The sequence below is a fragment of the Balaenoptera borealis genome (assembly GCF_965194805.1).
Source record: "Balaenoptera borealis genome assembly, chromosome: 18".
Lineage (NCBI taxonomy): Eukaryota > Metazoa > Chordata > Mammalia > Artiodactyla > Balaenopteridae > Balaenoptera > Balaenoptera borealis.
The window spans coordinates 9,953,631-9,975,373 of record NC_138877.1 but is presented as its reverse complement, the minus strand read 5'-3'; the positions used below and the strand labels follow the sequence as shown (position 1 = coordinate 9,975,373).

Below are 21,743 nucleotides of genomic sequence, written 5' to 3'. Positions count from 1 at the left end.
TGATAATTGTTAAAGCTGGACGATGGGTACGTGGGGAATGATTATATTATTCTGCCTACTTTTGCATGTTGGAAAATTTCCATAATAAAAAGTTAGGGGTACAACTCAAAATTACATACTAATGTTGGACTTTTTTTGTCAGCGAGTGGGGAGTAACTAATAGATATCTAAATATATTCCCATGGTTCTCTATTATTAAATAAAAGAATGATGTAAGTTGTGAAATCAAGATTAGAGCCTGAGTTTCTCTCATAGTAGTGCTTTCAAGTGAATTTGGGGGGAGCTGCGGAGGTGAAAATTATGTGGATGTAATTGTCTTTCTATTTTTTTCCCTTTTATTTTCATTCTCTCAATTTCCCTAATGCATGAGGCTCCTGACCACCATAAAGAAAGCTAGAGCTGGGGCATTATCCTCATCACTTCTGAAGCTGATGGAATGGTATTTATTGCTTCCACTTAAGTTTGAGACTCTCAAGATTGTCTATTTAATCAGTTTTTCATTTAGCTAGGACAGCTTTTATTGTCTTGCATATTCAAGATGTACCATGACTGCCAGTGCTAATTTAACATTCAGGTGAAGATAAAACAAGTTTTCGAAGGAATGATCATTCAGTAAGATCATGAAGACCGCTTTTTCTTCCTCTCCTGTCCCCACATTCCATTAGAGTTGTAAAGGTGAAAAACACTCATATTTTTGCCTTCCTGTTTGTTAGGAGGACCATGTAGGCTACAGTGGAAAACATGAGTAGATAAGGCTATGTCTATGAAAAGAAAAACTCAACTCTGAAAATGGCAAAACAAAACCTATAAGTGGCAGACTTAATAGGAAAACAAATGAAACCAGATTTAGAAGGGATATCAAAAAAAAAAGTCCTGGAACTAATATCCAGAGTTGCTTAACGTAGTACACAAAAGATAAAGAAAATAAGTTACACAATATTATTTAAACTCTGAATGAAGCTTTCATGATTTAGACTAGATAATATTGATGAAAATAATTTAAAAACTGTAAAGCATTTACAAATATAAAATACACACACCTGAAAATGCAGTTAGTGTTGCCCTTAGATTTTCTTCTAAGGGGTCTTTATAATAATTGTTCTCATTGGAGGTTAAAGTTTGGATCTATGATTTGGGCTTTTCAGTTTGAGTGTCTTTAAAATCAAAAAGACATTTACAAGGAAACTATGCAAATTTGTTTCATCAGATCTTTATACTTTTCTTTCATGTCAGTTTCTGTATCTGTGGTAGATTTAAAATGGCCACATTTTCTTCACCACCTCTCCCATTATGTACACACTCCAGTGTACTTTACTATGATGGCATGTAAACAGTCTTAGTTGGAAAATTTGACTTCATTTGTTTTTATTATTTATAAAATAACATACCTTACATTTGTAAAGTGTGTTACCTCTTGGAAAATGTTTTCCCATACCTCATCTCATTTGAGCCTTACCAGAAGCTCTGTTTAATAGGTAGTGATTATTATACAAGTTTTCAGTCAGGAAAACAGAAGCTTAGAGAGAGAGATCATGATGACTGATTAGTGGAAGAGTCAAGAATTGAACCCAAGTGTTTCAACCATTTCAACCCAAGCGCTTCGTTATCTGTGGTTTCAGTGCCTTGCGTTCTTTCCTGATTAAAGAGAATTCTTGATGGAGAAGAACAAACAGAGTTGAATAGTTCTGTTTTCTCTTTACATTTCCTGCCCTTGTCACCCTCCAACATTTTTTTCCTCCAACTTTTAAATATCTTTTTATTCTGAGCATGGCCATTTTGTTATGTACTCTATTTGCCTGGTGAATTTGTTTGATGTTAGAATTATGCTGGTGAGTGCTGCAGGGAGAAGAGAAATAAACATAAATTCATTGTGTCAGGTGCTGCGCGAGGCGCTTCCCCAAGTTATTAAGTCATCATCCTAACTTAGTGAGATAGGTGACATTATGCACAGTTTTTACAGATGAGGAAAAGAGGCTCAGAGATTTAGCCAGTTACCTATCTAGCATAATAGCCATCTTCTCCCCAGAAAAGTCTGAATAAGGATTTCAAGTGGGAACATCTTCTCTGTGAAGTTTATTTTGTGCAGAACTTAATATGGTTTTTTGGATTTTTTTGCTTTAAAGGGGGAACTCCATGATGGTTTTTCTTTATTCTGTGATATTTTCATATCTAGAGAGAGTGATAGAGGTTTAGGAAGGCATGGGGAATGTTGGAATCTGCCTCTTTTCTTCTGCTGTGGCTTTAAAATTCGGTTTAGGTCACTGCTAAAATGTTACCTAATAGAGGTAGCACACACATCACATCACTTTAATCTACATTTCATACCTCAGCAAGAACCATTATCTCAGATGGGTCCTTATGGAGAACAGATCTCCAAGGCGAGGGGACCCAGGACAGGTGAGGGGATGCAGGAAGGGGCTGCAGCATGAGGGTGTGGGCAGTGGTGCATCACAGAGGAATGGCAGTAAGGGCTGTGCCCACAAGGAATGACTCTTGTCACACCCGCAGCGTAGCCCTCCAAGGTTCATCTGGAGTCACTCCTGGTTGCTGCAGAAGTCAGTGGTGGTGACCAGCACTTCCTAGTTTCAAGAGCTGGGCACCACACACAGTCCCGTCAGCCCTCTCCTTCCCCCTACGAAAGTGATACCTTCTAGAGAGAATAAGCATCTCATGTTTTTGAGATTCAACAACTCAAACCTGGTGGTCTCATAAACTGCTAAATGTTGGAGATGGAAGGAAATGATTTATATTGTGAAAATGCATGGTCATAAAATAATCTCTTATTTCCCCACTTTCCAGACAATTGCAACACGACTTTCCCAGGGCCCTGATTTTCAGCACGGATGATTTTTTCTTCAGGGAAGATGGTGCCTATGAGTTCAATCCTGACTTCCTGGAGGAAGCTCATGAATGGAACCAGAAAAGAGGTGACAAATTCCTTTCCACACCCTTGGGAAATCCTATTGTGCACATAGATTGTAGTTACTGCAAAATGAAAAAGCTTTATGGAAGGAGCTTAATCTAAAGTTCTGCCATTTTTTCCCCCAAACAGAATGCCAGAGTGTAACCTCCCTAGATTCCAGGAAAAAGAAAATTATTGATAGTGGGTTCTGAAATAGGTGGTATTAAAGTTGTGTAATGAGCACATCCTGTAATAAAAATAACAAAATATGGAGTACGCTCACCCTTCTCTGATTGTTGCTTGTTGTTCACTGTTATATAACATTGTGTTGCAGCAAGAAAAGCAATGAGGAATGGCATATCCCCCATTATTATTGATAATACCAACCTCCACGCCTGGGAAATGAAGCCCTATGCAGTCATGGTAGGAAGAAGTATCATTGTGAATTTTCAGTTATGGACATTTTGTGAGAAAGTTGAAACATTTGTTCTTTCTTCTTTTTCTGATCTTCCACGATCTCATATTCATTAATAGTTGTTCTCTCAGGGAGCAGGTAAAGAGGTTTTAGTGTTTCTCTGCTGTTCAATGGCTGAAATTTACTGAGATGCTAATACCACCTCAGGGTACATTTTTAAAATAGTCCTTGTTCTGAATTCTTGACAGCGTTTCTGTCTTGATTGTTTTCCTAAGGGAAGGCATACATAGGAGCATCCACTGAAACCTGCCAAGAAATGTTGGACTAGATGGTGCTACCAGCGGAGTTGTAGATGTTGTTCGTGGCACACTCCTGTCTTTGCCACGCTGCGGACTTCAGTACTATGTAGTGCTGCTGCATGGAAGTTCTCGGGCAATGAAATTCTTAGTTTAAAAACAGGTTAACACTGTAACCCTATTAAGATATTAGAATACAAATGTAAATACACATGTAAAGGTAACAGCTCAGCTGTCTACTGTCAGAACAACGGATGAATAAAGCAATATGCACATTTTTCTTTATTTTTGAAATATGTCTGATCTGTTTTAAGACATATTTCATCTTTTGTGCTAATAAGTTTTCATTCCTTACTGAGTGCAGAAAATAGAAAAGATCCAGAAACATACAGGGGCAGGATGAAGACAGCTGAGTATTCTCCCTACTTGGCTAATTGTAAAGTGAATATCTCTATAACTGGGCTCATGGCAGTCTATTTTTAAGCCTCTTTTTACATTTCGGGCAAAGTAGCTTACATACAGGTGTGCTTTTCTCTAACTGTACTTTCATCAGTTTTATTTAGGCCCAGACTGTGGGACTTTGGTGAATGTAGGAAAAATTAGCATCAACTTTGTGGTTACTTCAGTTCACGGATCGAGCATCCACTTGGGAGAGAAATGAATAGGGACGTGAAGAGTCACGTTAATTAAGGCACAACTCAGAACCAAGAGTCGGGTTAACTGAGAGTGGCTTAAGGGAAGTCATTTTACTTTTTATTTTCTATTTTCTAATTTCTAGACATGCACAATCTTTTCCAGACATCCACAGCTATTAGTAAGACCCAGAAATTCAATATTTTCCACCTATGATATCTGATATCCTTCCCAAATTAGAACTGTCCATCTAAAGAATGAAGAGGAAAGCTGCTTACTTAGTTCTTTTCATTCTGTATTTTATAACACAATAAAAAAATAGTGATAATAGAAAGTTCAGTTTGAGATAAAAAAAGTAGTGGTCAAGTTATGAATGTAAACGATGTTTGATGTTTCTAATGGAAATGGGAATAATTTTCTAAACTCAAGGAAATGGGGCACAGTGAATTGAGCCAAACTATATTGCATAGCAGGGAGAGCTACTTTTGGAGGGAAGAATATGTAAAGGATGTGGAAACCACTTTTGTTTCCCAAGCTCTGTGCCTATGGCACTCTCACTTTCTAAACCAAGGTATGAGGAATAGCCCAAGGCATTTGACAGCAGTGAGTCTATGATAGTCACATAAGGGACTTTGAGAAGCCATTGGAGTTCACTCCTCATTCCTGTGGACAGGGCATTTAAAACTAGTTCAGCTATCTATTTTTTAAATGTTCAAAACAAAGAACCTTTGTAATTTTCCATCATGGTAAATAGAATTACTCACAGTTTATCATTGGGAACCATAATATAATCTGAGAGTGGCTAAGTATGGAAATGTACCAACTGTTTTTGTTAACATAAACTAAGGCATTGGATTACTGGTTAAACAAAAGGAATTTAGAAAAGATTTGTAGTAAATGTTAAATGGCAGCATAAACATTCCCAAACATACATACCATGTCTTCAATGTTTTATGTACTTTTGAAAAATCAGGCACTTGAAAATAACTATGAAGTTATATTCCGAGAACCTGACACTCGCTGGAAATTCAACGTTCAAGAGTTAGCAAGGTACTTCTTTGTTTTTCTAGTTCCTCATTATGTATCCTGCTATTTTCAGGTATTTCAGACCGAACAAAAGAATCTTTTCAGGCTGGAAATGGACATGGTAGTTTTCAGGCCAGAAATGGTAATTCTTGGAAATTGATAACTTTGGAATTATTAATGTGAAAGACTTTAGTTTGGGGTCAGTTTTCTAATATAATGCTAAATGCTAAATCTTGGCTTGGACTTGGTCCTTCAAAAGGACACATTTAACATTCTGCTAAAATGCTTCATTAATGAACATTTAAAAGCACTTTCCTCTGCATGGGATTGCACTTGTGAGTGATGTTTTTGCACTTAGGCTAAACAAAGATCTTTAGATGTTGAACAGTCTGTGGTTCATTTATGGTCTAGATGCTGCTTCTAGTTTGTAAAGCAGTAAATGTCCAAATAATACTAACTTGTTGACTGAATGCATGGGTTCTGATATTCACTATCTGTGCTATTTGATAATGTCAGTGATTTAAAGTAACCAGTGAGATCAGAATTTACTTTTTAGGAATAAGTCTAGTTCATCTTATGGTTATAAGCAGACAGTGTTTCCAAAGGGATCTGTGGACCACCCCCATCAGAATCACCTGAGTGGTTGTTAAGGTCCTAGTTCATGGACCCCATTCCATAGATGGAATCTCTGGTAATTACATTTCAAACTATATCCCCAATTGATTCTCATGCCCACTAGAATTGAAGAATATTGGTTTTGTAAGGATCTAGTATCTAGGACTGACATAATTGATTATAGATATATGCATGACAAATTGGCAAATACATAATAAAAAGATCTCACGGTGCTTTTTTATGTTTTGAAGCACAGAATTGAGATTTCCAGAAACAAAGCATTTTTGAAGCTTTAGCTCTTTGCTAGCCTCAGGGTAGTTTGGGAGTGTGCAGGGCAGCATGAAAAACAGGAGTTGAGCCTGAAAGATAACTGCTTAACACGATGTTTTGCTTTTGTCAGAGTTCCATCCTGAGAATAGGGAGTGCATATCTATGTAATAATATAGGACTTGTAAAATACAAGAATTTATATCATTTTGATATGCTGCCTTAACTAACCAGTTGCATTTTTTTTTTTCCCCACGCAGAAGAAACATTCATGGAGTCCCAAGAGAGAAAATACACCGAATGAAAGAACGGTATGAACATGATGTTACCTTTTACAGTGTGCTGCATGCCGAAAAACCAAGCAGAGCGAACAGAAACCAGGACAGGAACAATGCATCTCCTTCCGACGGTGCAGGGTACTGGAACCCCTACGCAGAGTTCCCAAACCGGCGGGCACATGGCGGCTTCACTAATGAGAGCTCCTTTAACAGAAGGGGTGGTTGTCACCATGGGTATTAGAGGTCTCTCTTACAGGCATTCAAAATTTTCCTAAATCAGTTTTTACTTCAATTTTTGGTATTTATTCTTCGTTCAGTTGTAGTCAGAGCTCTAATTCCAGTGTAAATAGTCAAACCTGAAAGTTTTTGAGCAGAAGTCATTACATTCCTCTTCAACAAGCATTTGTTAAAGTGATCCTATATGCATGGTCTGATGCTGAGGATTCTGCCGATTTGATTAAACAAAGTCCCTTTCTCTAGACAAAGAATTACTTTAAAACTGAAACCTGAGAACATACTGAAGAACATAATCAGCCACATAGGCTCATTAATGAACTAAAGTGTTTATAATATAAAGCTTCAGAACCACTTTCTCTGAAGCAATCTATTTTTTCAGGAAATTCATCTCCATCAGGAAAGTTGGAAAGGTTGGGGAGAAGTAGGAGGCAGGAAAAATTTTAGTGCCATTGCTACTTTGATCATCCATGTATCCAAAAATGTGAGATGTGTGGCTAAAATGATGATATTGATTTTCCTTTAAAATGAATATGCCAGAAAGTACACACCTAAGGGAATATTGTCCTTCAAAGCAGACACCTTGGGAAATTATTCCTTTATTTTAGCAATGTATCATTGTTAGAAGTGTCTGTTAAAATCTTTCTTAATAGCTATACAAGCTACTTAGGAAAATCAGTATCATTATTTAAAGTCATATCTTGTGTTTTAATTACCACTTTATTGAACAGGGTTAAACCTGAATAACTTTTGGCTGTTGAGCTAATAGTGTAAATAAAATAAGCCTGCCTTTATAAAACACTAATTTTTAAGAGGAATAATTAAGCAGTTTTTAAAATTATGCCTATAAACATGTGTCTAATCAGTTGGCAGCTCCAAAGTTTTGGGAGTACAAGGAATGAAGCATCCCAGGCTGTAGATTATATTGAGTTATGGAAAAGTCATGCTCGCCTTAAGAGCAGTCTCAGTGTTTTATGTGGTATTAAGACGAAGTTCTACCACAACTCTTATACTAATAGTGAATTTATGAATCCAAATTAAATCTTAAAAGGTTGGAATCAGATTAATTTGGTGTGAGACCACAGATAAGACCATGTAGGACGTATGCTTTATTTCTTGTTGGCCAACAGCTTCTTTCTAATGTTTTGTGAAGTATTATTTTAAGTGTTCTATATAATGGTGCTTTTATGGTTATTAAAAATTACATGTGGTATTGCTTTATATGGATTTGTCATTGAATCTAATATTTTTTTTGGTTTAAGAATATAAAAAACTTAATTACAGAAATTCCACAGAATTCTACCATATTGAGAACCAATTTTTCTATATTATAACCTTATTTACCAGTCTTCTTTAATGAATAGGAGACATAAAGGTAAAGACAAAAGCAACCTTATATTTTACTTATTGTTATTTGATCTCTACACATTAGAAAGACTATATTACTTTCATATTCCATTATCTATCTAGTACATTGAAATCTAGTCAACATCTTGATGACTGTCAACAATGTAATTTTTTTCTTCATTAACATTTTAAAAATTGGTGTCTCCTTTGAGTAGCAAAGTTTGGCCAACAAAACTAAAATTTAGTAAATCTGAATGAATCTAAGGTATAGTTTTGGCTAAATTCTGTGTATCCAAGATCAACACATAATAATCTTCTAATAATAATGATAATCCACATAACAATACCCCTGTTTTCCAGGCCCAGGTGGTCCTGGGTATCCTAGTCAATGTGGTCACTGCAGAACTAGGCCAATCTGGATGGCTTGACTCATTTAGGAAAGCAGAGGCGAGAAGTGTCAGGGAGCCCAGATGGGAATTCCTTTCCTTGATTCCATAGGAGCAGTCTAAAGGATCAGATTTCAAGCCCTCCTGATTTACTTCTGACTCTCTGCTTAGGGTTTCTGGTTCACCTGGGCTGGGCTGCTTTGGAGAACTAGTCCCAGGTTATAGATCCAGAGCTTTTAAAGAGCTCAGAAGAATAGTTTCCCGGTATATTTGCCTGTTTTGAACATAAAAATCATTGATTAAATGCCACCAACTGTATGTATCCCACCCAGAAGTGATCTGTTGTTTCTTTCAACGCCCATGGCTCCTGATTTATATAATTTTTTGAACACTCAACACTGACTTGTTTTGTGTATTTATTAACATTTGCATCACTCATAGAGCTGGCATAGTGCTTATATACACAAGAGGCTCTCATTAAGTGACTGATTGATTGTTGAATAAGTAACACAAATTGCTTTCACCATTTACCCCTTATCACGCAGTATACATTGTTGACTTTGTAATCATTAAATTGTCACTTTTGGGGGGATAATATCCACATATACTCAAGCTTCACATTTTGCTTATATAGCTTGGCTCTATTATTTACAATTTATAAAAAGGAGTGTGTGCATTAGATGTCTCCATAATGGGTAGTCTAAATGGTAATGAAGAATGAAGGCGGTTATAGCTTAAATCTTTCCAAGAATCAAAAAAAAAGAAAAAAGGCTAAATTCTTTAATTCTTTCTTTTCACCTGAGACTCAAGTTGTTTTATTCCCTGTTCTAGAATGGATCACTGGGAAAATGATTAGGATGTGAAGACCAGACTCTTTTATGAACAAAAATCACATTAATAAGACTGGCAGAACACTTAAGTTAGAAAGAATAGTAGAATAGACTATTATGTTTTAATGATTTTCAGAAGTGAGAAAAATCACTGGTCACAGCTATGGAAGAAAGGAAATTGCTTTTTAAAAGGATTTATTCTTGGCTTTAAAATGTGTTTATAATAAGATTTAAAAACATGATATTGTATATAAACTTAAGACATATTAAAAGACCTGATTCTCCATGCTATTAGCTTCTAGTTGGAACTGCTTTCTCTTTTTTCTATTAAACTTAAAGGAACAAATGAATTGAATGGTTCTCTTCTGCTTTGGTGGTTAGAGAAAACTAGGTTTAAAAGGGTCTACCTGCTGAATCCTGTGATAGGGCTAAAAATAAAGCAAGGAGAATCAGTGCCAATTTGAAAGATTTTCTCTTAAGCTGCAGTCCAGACGATCATTTTGTTAAAAATCAGAAACAAAAACAAATTAACACTATGAAATCTGCTTCAGATTTAAAGTATTTGAACTTTTAATAAATAATTTAATTTTACAGATCACATTGGAATCATAAAAGGGAAGTACATTGAGCGTTCTATTTTTCTTGTAGTCACACTGACTTAAGGGTGAAGAATTGGTCAAAAGAAAACACCACTGTAATATCTTACTCATCCTGATGTTTTTGATCAGGATAAAACTGTGTTAGAACCAACATGTGCATTAAGGAAAACTGGTTCATAGTGGGTTACCTCTTAAAAACAAACCTAAAATAGGAACTAAACTAAGAGGAATTATATGAGTCAAAAGAACTGCACTTAGAAACCTAGTTTCTTTTAATTATAAGGACACAATCTAAAAGAAACAGGTATGTTTACTTCGTTTGTAAAATAATACTTATAGTGACCAAATCTAGTCATAAAGATTTAAAGATTTTTTTCTTGATTAGTTAATATACAGTCACAGTTTTAAGATATATAATTGAAATAAGAGCATACCAATATAGAAGCAGGCAAAGAGCATTGCTGTGATGTATAAGCACAGAGATAAATTTTGAACTTTTTCCTTTCTTTTCTCATTATGCAAATTCTGATGTAGAGTTTGAAATTGTATATGTTTTACAAACTGGAAAGGTTGTATCAATACCTAATTTATCATCATTTTGGTTTTTGTCGCCTTTGCAGTCTCTTGGATATATTTTTTATTGTACTTGTGTCCTGCATATTAGTCTTCTGTTCTTCAGTCCTGGCTGGGGAATTCCCTTGTTCTTTGATCACAGATGCAGTGTAAGGCCTTTTCAGTCCGAGATAATCTTTTGGACTAGTGGGAGCGGTCCTAGTGGACTCACTGATAGATGTAAGTTGATTTTCTCCTGCTGAACCAGACAAAAGGGCTTGGGTATTTATCAGGGCAAGTTCTTCATCAGCTATTGAATCACCTTCCAAAAGAGAGATGTCATTACATTTTTTAAGTGGAGTCATCTGAGGAGAATTCAATTCTTTTTTCTTCATAGGTGTTTCATATTTGGTGCCACAACTCCGTGGTGGCTGAAATGCCTTCTGTGCAGCTGGAGAAACAAATGTACAAATGGGACTAACAGGTGGAGGTACAGGCAATCTGCTCAAGAAATCCAAGGCTCTTCTCTTTTTGCAGTTTTTTGGGTCATCAGTCTCTTTCTCCCCTTTGCAACAAGACTTCGAAGTCATTTGGGCTGCTGCAGGTGTGGAGACAGACTTCCCTTTTAGCTTACAAAGTGATAACGGACTTTGATAATTCATCTCACTACTGGGAGAAGACATCTAATAAAAAAAAATTAAGTAGCCTATATAATTATGTCCCAATACATAAAACAAAATCAAATTAGCTTTTCATTAAAAAATATTTAAACACACAAAGGCCAGTCACTTTCACTCTCCTAGTGGCTATGATTTCAAGAGACATTCATATTATTATTCTTATTCCAGAAGGAAATATTTTTGCATAAGAGGACATAAAAATGACGTGAAAAGAAAGATGAAGATTAAAAGCAAAACAGGAGGTAGGGGACATAACTTATGCTTTAATCTTTTCCTTTTTGTTATTAACAAGTTAAACAAAGATAAGCATTTAAAAACCATTTTAAGAATACAGACTGCCTGTGTTCCTACTTTTCTAGTTTTGTGACTGGAGGCAGTTCCTTAACCCCTCCTGTATGTCACAGTTTCCTCATCCGTAAAATGGAGATACTTTTTATCTCAGAGGGTTGTTGTGAGGATTAAATGAGTTAATATACATAACTTAGCAAGTGTTAGCTAAAGAATTAGTCCTTAGCCAATATTACAGACTTTAGCTTGATTTGCTTTTATTGTGATTTAAAGAGTTAAATCAAATTGAACTTAGAAACAACCCTAATTATATAGACTAGTCCTCTAAGCAAAAAGACACAGGCAAAAAAAGTTTCTTCAATCAAATGTACTTGGAATGCTAAAATTCAAAGCACCTGTTTATAAAATTTGCCCCAAAGAGTGTTACACTCTGGCTTCAATAAACCAGATAAAATTTCCAGATAACCTATACCTACAGGAGGCACTTAACAATTAATGACACTTAATAATTAAGTTTAATTACATTTTATGATGTTTACTAGGTATACATCAGAATATGTTGTTGCCTCTATATAATATTTATAAAATTCCTTAAATTTAGATTAACTTACCAGAAACTTATTTCCTGTACCAAGGACTGTTTGAGCAGTGTGTGGTGCTGAAGTATAGTCTTTAGTCGGGGTGGACCACTTGGGATTATTTGTATTAAGTATACGAATAAGCTTGTTTTCTGCATCATTGCAAAATATATCGATATTCTAAGAAAATAAATTGGAAGAGCTATTTTGTAAAATGCAAACCTACACATTCATGTTTTCAGAAAAGGTAAATGGTTACCTTTAAAAGCAGAAGTAAAAAAACACAGACCAGAAAAAAAAGGATGAGACACCCCAAATTTGATAGCAACTGTCAGTTGTTAGAGGGAGAGAAGGAGGGGGGCTGTGTGTGTGTGTGTGTGTGTCAGGGAAATAAATGTAAGAGAGCTTCCCAACCGTGTGTGTGTGTGTGTGTGTGTGTGTGTGTGTGTGTGTGTCAGGGAAAGAAAAAAATGTAAGAGAGCTTCCCAACCATCTGGTTTAATCAAGTTATCATGATACTAAATTTGGGACTCAAGTCTCAGTTTTATTTACTACCTGACAGCCGTAAATCATCTAACATCGCACAGAGTACTCCTTAGGTTAGAAGTAAAATGAGAACTGCTTCATGTCTGTTCCAAGAATTAACTGAAATAACATTTGGTCATACCACATGAAACTGTTGTTTCAGAAGTCACAAATGGTCAAATACCAGCAATTTGGTTATGGTTTAACCTAATTTATAAGAGTATTTTGTTAAACTTCAAAATGATACGTAAATGACACTCAGTCATCTCTGAACTGCCCTTGAATGGTGTCAGAGAAAATCTGGGATGTAAGCAATAGGTACTCTGCATGTGAGCCAAATAATGAATGTAACCCCCAGTTTAGAAACCAGATAAATCAGGGTGTTATTCTTCACAATATGCATCAAGTCTAGGTAAAACATACAAACTTTCTTTATATAGCTAGCTACTCTAATGCTTTTAAAATATAATTTTATTTATATGAATTTTGACTAACACATTTCAAATATTAAACTGCAGAACGAAGAGGCTTATCTTCTGTAGATTTTTTAAAAGTTAGCAATTTATAAAATCCAAAATTTTACTGGGAGGCAGCATTGCATAGTAGTTAATAGTTTGGGCTCTGCATTCAGATGGCTTAAGTATGAATCCTTGTTCTACCAGTTTGGCTGTGTGACTTAACTTGTTTCTCATCAATGAAATGGGAAAACAGTTCCCTACTTCAGGGGTCCCCAACCCCCCACTACGGACTGGTACTGGTCTGCTGCCTGTTAGGGACCGGGCCGCACAGCAGGTGGTGAGTGGCAGGCGAGCAAGCGATCTGCGGCTGCCCATTGCTCGCTAATACCGCCTGAACCACACACCGGCGCCCTGCCACCCCCCCACCCCGCCCCGGTCCGTGGAAACATCTTCCACAAAACCGGTCCTTGGTGCCAAAAACTTTCAGGACCGCTGACAGGCTTAGAACAAGGCCAGACATACAGTAAGCACTCAATAAACTTTGTTCTCCTATTTGGTATTATTTCAAATCAAAAACAGGTATAGGGCTTCCCTGGTGGCGCAGTGGTTGAGAATCCGCCTGCCAATGCAGGGGACACGGGTTCGAGCCCTGGTCTGGGAAGACCCCACATGCCACAGAGCAACTGGGCCCGTGAGCCACAACCACTGAGCCTGCGCGTCTGGAGCTTGTGCTCCGCAACAAGAGGCCGCAATAGTGAGAGGCCCGCGCACCGCGATGAAGAGTGGCCCCCGCTTGCCGCAACTAGAGAAAGCCCTTGCACAGAACCGAAGACCCAACACAGCCAAAAAAAAAAAAACAGGTATAAACTGTATAAAATATTAGATAATGGAGTTTAAAACGTAAATTAAACAAAATTTTTTTTCTGGCCATGCCACGTGGCATGCAGGACCTTAAGTTCCCCGACCAGGGATTGAACCTGCACCTCCTGCAGTGGAAGCATGGAGTCTTAACCACTGGACTGTTAGGGAGGTCCCTAAAATGTAAATGTGGATTCTAAATATTATTAACTAATTACACTGCCAAGTGCTGTAAATCATGGGTAACTCATATAATTCTTGTTACCAATTTCCAGTTTGCCTACACGGTCTATATATCTCTGAACATCCTTCTCAGAACTTTTCCTAATTCAGTTCCTTTCAAATCACTCTCTTCTCCCTGATTGCTGTCACTCAGCATCTCCTCAGGTTCACGAATAATTGACATTATGATGAAGTCTCAACTTACATTATACGTCAACTATCCAATTTTCATAAAAGCTGCCACTTCCTTAACATTTGACTTGAAATAGGAAAATGCCAACATGCATGATAATGCTCAAAGCTAATTTTACCTCAATAGTACTTTTCATTTTGTGGAACGTTTCTTGAAAATGGCCTTCCTTTGGACTGGCAGAAAACATGGAAAAATCTCCAGCAAATAAAGTAGGAATTCCTGATTTGGACTCTGGTCGCCACTGGAGGTTGCTTGCAGCAATTAACATGTGAGGTTTAATAATGTCTTCATTAAGATCTATCCAAAACTTTATTGCCAATAAATTATGGCATTCATCTGACAAATAGACCAAAGGAGCAAGACCTAAAATGGAAAAAACAAAATCCAAAAAGTAGAAAACAAAAAATCGAACTTCATTTATATATGTGTTAGATAAACTTAAAAACACAAGGAACCTCTAAATATGGCCATTAATTTTGGTATGCTAATGGTAAGAACAAATCAAAATAACTAAATTTAGAGAAAGCTCAGGATTTCCAAAACAACCTGTTGCTTATGGTGCTAAAATTTCAATGCAATATAACAACACATTCTGTTACAGATGCCATGGGGAAGCAGGCAACATGTAAGCTGAATAATGAATAGGGGAAATTCATCAAGATGGGAAGGAAAAGGCCATTCTAAGCAAAGTGAATGAATTTTTAAAGGTAGGAATGTTAAATGCTTTAGTGGGTCAAGAATGTGAAACTACAGTTTAACTGAGGTATGTGGGGTGGTGGTTTAAGGCAGGAAGTTGAAGGTTTTTTCAGGCATCTGAAGGAGTTTTGGTTTCATTTTCTAAGGGCCAGGGAGCCACCAAAGATTTTAAGCTAGGAAACATTAGATTTGGGTATTGGAGAACTGGTATTTCAGGCTTAAGGTGGCACTTTGAAACTTTCTGATAGAAATTTCTTTCTCTCATACTTGACATCAAAATAAATAAAAAAAGAAAGAAATGTCCACGAAAAACATACAAATAAGGAATATCCTGATATAAAATTTAAAAGTTGGTGATGAAGGAAAAAAGATTGTGGACAGAACCAAGCACAGGAGGGCTCAGCTTCTAGCCTCCTTCCCCATATTGGGGAGATGACACACATTTTAAGAATTCTGTTATCCTTAAATCTGAAGAAAAGCAAAAAGAATGGGTATCCTTACTTTTTCCTCTTCTGATCAGAAATAATGAAAATGGCGATGGTGTAAAACAGGTGATCAGGATTGACTGACAGGATTAACAGTTGTGTTATGGGTTGAATTGTGTCCTGTAAAACACGTTGAAGTCCTAACCTGTGAATGGGACCTTATTTGCAAACATAGCATTTGCTGACAAAAATCAAGCTGAGGTCATTTCAGTACATCCTAATCCAATGTCCTTATAAAAAGGGGAAATTTGGACACAGACAGGCACACAGGGAGAGTGCCATGTGAAGATGAAGGCAGAGACTGGGGTGATGCATCTACAAGCCAAGGAAGGCCAAAGATTGCCAGCAAACCATCAGAAGCTATGAGTGAGGCATTGGACAGATTCTCTCTCACAGCCTTCAGAATGAACCGAACCTGCCAGTATCTTGATTTTGGACTTCAAGCCTTCAGAACTGTGAGCCAGTATGTTGTTTAAGCCACCTGGTTTATGGTTCAGCAAATTAATAGGTGAGGTTACTCACTGAACTAGGGAAAATGATCTAGAACAGAGACAATATCTTCCAGGGATATGGAATATATAGCAGATAGGAACTGAAATACCCAGCCCTCATACAGTAACTAATAGGGGGAAAGTTGGTCTTGAGTACAGCAGAGAAAAAGAGTCAAGAACTGCAATGTGATGCTGGCAAGTTTCTCCCGTGCACCTCATCTCCACACCACAGTCTGCTGTGGGACCATGAGAACTAATCTCATGTCTGTCTCCACAAGAAGCCCAGGCTCCCAGTTCATCCTGCACTCCCTGGACTCAGTCTCCAGAGAGCTTTGCACGTTGCCTCTCTGGACACCATCTCTGACCCCTCCCTTCTTAGCCTCACCCACTCTCTTTGCTATCAAATACCTTCTGACGGGCCTGAGTCGGGCCCTGGCTCTCTATCTACTCCCACACCCAGCGACCTCATCCAGTCTCATGACTTTAATCATCACCTGTATATTGATGACTTCCCAACTTATATCTTCAGCCCAGTCCTTCCCTTAGAACTATATCCAGCTGTCAAGTAGAAATCTCTAAGTAGATTAAGCAACTAAAACTTAACTGTCCAAAACTGAGCTCCTGACTTTCCCTGCACACCTGTTTTTCTCGTGGTCACCCCCCTCAGGAAATGGCAACTCCATTTGTCCAGCTGCTCAGACCAAAACCTCGGCCCTCACTCCTCGATTCCTCTCTTCATCCACACTGTCCCTCTACCTTCAAAATACAACCACAGTCTGACTATTTCTGGACACTCCCATTGCTTTCGTTTGCTCCAGACTATTCTCAATTGCCTAAATTTCTACAACAGCCTCCAGCTGATTTCCCTGTTTGGCGTCTCACACCCCCTACAGTCTATTCTCAGTATAGCAGCCTGAGTGATCCTGTGAAAACCTCGTCACGTGGTGTCAACGCCTCTACTTGAAACCTTCAGAGAAAAAGTTAGAGTACATGCAAGGACCACGCCATTGCCTGGTCCTTCACTCCTCCCAGCTGTTACTGCTCACTCCCTGGCCTCTGCTAATACTTAAAGGAACCAGGGAGGATCCTCCTGTAACATGACCTTTGTAATTGCCATTCCTCCTGCCTGGAATGTTCCTCCCCCAGATGTCCACATGCCTCTCTCCTCTAGTCCTTCAACTCATTCAGATGTCAACTCTGCAGTGAGCTCTTTCCTCACTTCCCTGTCTAAAGCTACATTCCTCTCCCCTTCCCCCTGATCCCACCTGTCACTCCCGACTTAATTTTCTTCCTTCGCCATACTAAGAAAACTATATGTGCTACTTATTTTGTTTGTGATCTCCCTCCTCGACTATAATGTAAGCTCCATGAGGACAGGGATACTTGTCTGTTTTGTTCATTGCTGTGTACTTAGCATTTAGAACTGTGCCTGGCACATAAAAGGCGTTCAGTAAATACTGATTGAATTGAATAAAAGTTACCCACCCTCTATAACAATAATATAACGAGTGGAGTCACCCAAGCATGACCAAGACGAAATAAAATGCTACAAAATCCATGTAGCATATCAACATAACTACAGTCAAAGAAGACCCCACAAAGCACTAAAGCACAACTAAACAAAAACATGTTAAACAAAAAGGAGAAAAGAGCATAACAAAAGACAAAGAGCACATCCCATAAAGTAAACAAAACTAGAAGAACAGAAGAAAATTTCTGAAGTCCTCAAAACTGATTCATGCTGTTGAACTTAATAGGAACATATACTCAAAAAAAAATTAAAAGCTTGGATATGCATATGGGATGAAAAATAGCCCGATAAGATAAAAAGGAGACTGCAGGGCCAGAGAAATAAACTGAGGACACCAGTATACTATCATAATGGGACACATGCATGCATTACAAATAGCAAGGAATAAAACATATCAGTATATTGTAGAAAATAAAATTACTGACATAAAGGCTGGATATAATCATGGTGAATGAAGCATAATCCAACATAAGACTAACTGCTGTCCCTGAAGTAGAAATCCAAATAAATGAAATAGATTTATTCAAAGATACTACAGAATTTCTCTAATATAAAGAAAGCACTGAATCTGCAGATTAAAAAGGCATCTGTGTTCCAGGAGAACTGTATACAGACTGCTTATACTAAGACATAGCTTAAACTTTTGGACTTCAAAACATACTCTTCAGACATCTAGACATAAAAAGACAATCACCTAAATGGGGGAAAAATTAGGCCAGTCCCAGACTGTTCAATGTCAAAACAGCAATTTCTACAAAGTTCTGAGGGAAGAAAGAAGCAAGAACCCATATTATTATGCCTGCCAAAATACAGTCTCAGAATTAGAGCAACAGGTTCACATTGCAAACATATGAGGAACTCATGGAATATGGCACATTTGAAACCTTCTTGAAAGAAACATTGACAATAAACCTTAGCTAAAGAACTGAGGAAGGGAGAAACTGTGACAGGGCAGTTGATAAACAAGGAATCCACCAACCTGAGACCCTACCCTGAACCAGGGACTGTTTTAAGAGCTGAGGATACAGCAGTAGCAAAGTCTCTGCCCTTAGAGAGCTAACATTCCGGAGGAGGGAGACAAAAAACCCCATAAATATGTATTGTTAGTGCTGGTGGGTGCTATGGAGAAAAATAAAGCAGAGTAAAGGGGTAAAAGTGCTAGGCTGGGAGCAGAGAAAGTACAGCTCTTTTACAAAGGGTGCTCAGGGAAAGGCTTCTTACGAGGTTGCATTTGACCAGAGACTTTAAGGAGCCAAGGGGGCCAGCTATGTGGCCACCTGGGGAAAAGGGTTTCTGGGAGAGGCAGCAGTGAGTGTAAAGGCTCTGTGATGAAAGTGGGCTCAAGAATAGCAAGGAAGGTGTCAATACAGCTGAAGGGGGATGAGGGACAGCGTTCCGGGAGGTGAGAGTGGTGAAACCAAGTGCTGAGAGGGCCTGGCACAAAATAATCAATAAATGGAAGGCTTTTGTGCTTAAGCTGAGACATAGTTGGGCCTTTACACTTGCTTTCAGATAAAATCTATGGACTCAAGGTATGGAAGGAGGAACGAGCAATGTCATACTGAAGGAATAAAATATAAATGAATTTGGCTAATATGTTGGAGAGTGGTAAAGACTGAAGTAGGAGGTGAAGGCTTGATAGATAGTTCAGTGAACTGCAGAAGATTATAATTATTTGTCTAGTAATCACTAATATGCAAAACAGTTTCTAGCAATTTCTTTAAAATTAAGTAGCACAGAATGGGATGTAAGTTGTTTCCTTGTAATATTGTAGAATTGCTTTTCATTAAGAATCAAGGTTAAAAAACCCTACTTTCACATCACTAGTTACCAAACTTGCCGATTAGTAGCTCCAATGAATCATAAGGAAGAAAAATTTTAAAATATAATGTTTTTCAAAAGCATCAATAAAAAGCTACCATTAAATACACTGTGTATTACCTATTTTTTTCACAACAGAAACTACAAATCCTATTAGGTCCACCTCAGAGCAAGGTGGCTGGAAGTCTGGATCCAATAATTTGTTGAAGTGAAGCGGCTCCCTTGGCTGATAAACTTGTAATAAGATTTCATCCGAAGACTACAAGAAAACAAAATGTATCAGTGTACGGACATTCAATAAACAAATACACATCTATCAAAACTGAAAAATCATGATGAAAAGTTTATACCGGTAGTTGTTGATACTGCGTTTTTTTTGTTGCTGTTAACTGTACGTTAGCTCTTTCAGATTTACTTTTAGATTTTGATGCTGCAAGATGATAGATTCTGTATCTCTTTCCCTCTGTTAAGAGAGAATATAAATCTGATGATGGACGCCAGATACTCAACACAACTAGAGAAAGAGGAAAAAGACACAATATAAGAAATGATAATCATCGAGAGTCTTGTTTAAAAATAAATACTGAGGACAATGAAGATCTAAGGGTTATGTTATCACTTTGTGGGTACTGGCAGCCCATTTTTGCTCCTCTTAACATTTTATCTACCATTTGAAATCATTTTATTAATAAGATAATAATTTTTTAAACTTAAAATTGATAAAAACAAAAACTTTACATACTGACCTGAATCTTTTTCCTTTCTCTTACAGCTCACGATACGCAGCTTCCACACAGGTGTAACGTCTCTTGGTAAAATCTGTTCCCCTTGCTCAGCAGACTCCATAGCCTTCCTGAGTTCCACATGGATCTGGGCTTGCTTCTTATCATTCAACATCTGTCTGTGATTATTCAAGGCTCTTAACTGCTCTTCACTAAAATAACCCTGTGGCCATTTAGTATATTGAGGCAGATGATTTTGGAATAAAAAGCAAACAAAACAGAAACAAACCACCTCATCTATTGTAAATGAATCTCTTTAAATGGGGTCAAAATACAACAGAATTTAGTTCACTTTAAGGATGTGACAATATAAAAATTGAGATTAATGTACTCAGCTTATCACATAACAAATATTTTCAAGTGACTTAAACAGTTTACTAATCTTTGTGACAAATTTACCTAGGGCAGGGCTTCCCTGGTGGCGCAGTGGTTAAGAATCCACCTGCCAAGGCAGGGGACATGAGTTCGAGCCCTGGTCCGGGAAGATCCCACATGCCGCAGAGCAACTAAGCCCGTGCGCCACAACTACTGAGCCTGTGCTCTAGAACCCATGAGCCACAACTATTGAGCCCATGTGCCAAAACTACTGAGTTCGTGTGCCACAACTACTGAAGCCCTCATGCCTAGAGCCTGTGCTCCGCAATAAGAAGCCTGTGCACCACAACGAAAACCCAACGCAGCCATAAATGAATGAATGAATGAATGAATAAGAAAAATTTACGTAGGGCCAAAACAACCCCTACTTATAAATATACTCTAATAATCATAATCAACACTGACATTATAAATGGTTAACATCTGAATGCCTATTATATTTGAGAAATAGATCTATGTGTGGGTAATGTATTAATTCATTTAATCATTACAATAATCCTATGAGGTAGGTACTATCCCTGTTTCCATGTGGTAGATGATGAAACTGAGGTACAGACAGAATAAATAATTTGCAGAGGCATATAGGCAGGGGTTGGCTCAAGGGGCCTCATTCTTATCCCCCTGTAGTATAATTTCATTAACTCTCTGGAACAGTAGATACAATTTAAAACAGATATGTACTATAAGCACTTATCTCTGCCTCTACATTTCTCTCCCAATCATTTAGCAAATTGGTGTTTGAACCTCCTGGGAACCTCACCCAGTATTAACAAAAAAAAAATAAACCAAAAATAAAATAAATAGTAATTCTGACATATAACCTACTAGACTGCTGCTGACTTACCCATGTTAATACCCTAATCTATACTGAGAAGGGGGATTATGAAATCCCTGTGCCCTACAAAGGTCTTCCTAAATAGGCAGTGTTTAGGTTAAACATGAATTAAAATAAAATATGTGATTTCAGAAGTCCCACAATACTAAACATTGTCACTGAAAACAAGTCCTTTTAACAGGGTATTTTAGAAATTGATGGCAATTTTCCCCTCTGAGAATGATAATGATACCTTTCAGTGAATCTCATAGAATCACATAAACTTAGAACCTTAGAGATAAGCTACTCTCAGGCTTTCCCCTGGCAGATGGCAGAGAGGAGGTCTGAGAGAGAAATCACCTGTCCAGCTACACAGGGGCAGAGCCAGGTCTAGAACTTAGTCTTCTAACTCTCATTCTGCCCCCTTTCTCCTTATAAGTAAATTTTATAAAAGGAAACCAGAATAATATTTTGTTAAATTTTATGGATGAAATTAAAACTATCTTCAAAAGCTTCAACAAACACAAAGAGATAGAGGCAAATAATTTCTCAGGAGAGCATAATAA

At 37.5% G+C, this 21,743-nt stretch overlaps 2 protein-coding genes across 8 annotated transcripts in view; one reads left to right on the top strand and one right to left on the bottom strand.

The window, feature by feature from the left end:
* N4BP2L1 (NEDD4 binding protein 2 like 1) overlaps window positions 1-19,425 on the top strand; it is a 35,534-nt gene extending 16,109 nt beyond the window's left edge. The window contains exons 2-6 of one of the 4 annotated variants that reach the window (XM_082366306.1): window positions 2,800-2,927; window positions 3,237-3,325; window positions 5,220-5,296; window positions 6,415-6,570; window positions 19,345-19,425. In XM_082366306.1, the coding sequence (XP_082222432.1) occupies window positions 2,800-2,927; window positions 3,237-3,325; window positions 5,220-5,296; window positions 6,415-6,570; window positions 19,345-19,363 (469 nt within the window). In that variant the 3' untranslated portion in view covers window positions 19,364-19,425. Of the gene's footprint in view, window positions 1-2,799; window positions 2,928-3,236; window positions 3,326-5,219; window positions 5,297-5,345; window positions 5,415-6,414; window positions 7,888-19,344 lie in introns of those variants that run through there. The other 3 variants (XM_082366305.1, XM_082366307.1, XM_082366308.1) reach the window with 3 other exon arrangements.
* BRCA2 (BRCA2 DNA repair associated) overlaps window positions 7,269-21,743 on the bottom strand; it is a 56,587-nt gene continuing 42,112 nt past the window's right edge. For 3 of the 4 annotated variants that reach the window (XM_082366273.1, XM_082366275.1, XM_082366274.1), the window contains 6 exons: window positions 19,953-20,151; window positions 19,557-19,720; window positions 19,327-19,465; window positions 14,301-14,545; window positions 11,960-12,106; window positions 7,269-11,063 (listed from right to left, as the gene is read on the bottom strand). In XM_082366273.1, coding sequence (XP_082222399.1) covers window positions 10,422-11,063; window positions 11,960-12,106; window positions 14,301-14,545; window positions 19,327-19,465; window positions 19,557-19,720; window positions 19,953-20,151 — 1,536 coding nt within the window. In that variant the 3' untranslated portion in view covers window positions 7,269-10,421. Of the gene's footprint in view, window positions 11,064-11,959; window positions 12,107-14,300; window positions 14,546-19,326; window positions 19,466-19,556; window positions 19,721-19,952; window positions 20,152-21,743 lie in introns of those variants that run through there. The other variant, XM_082366276.1, reaches the window with a different exon arrangement.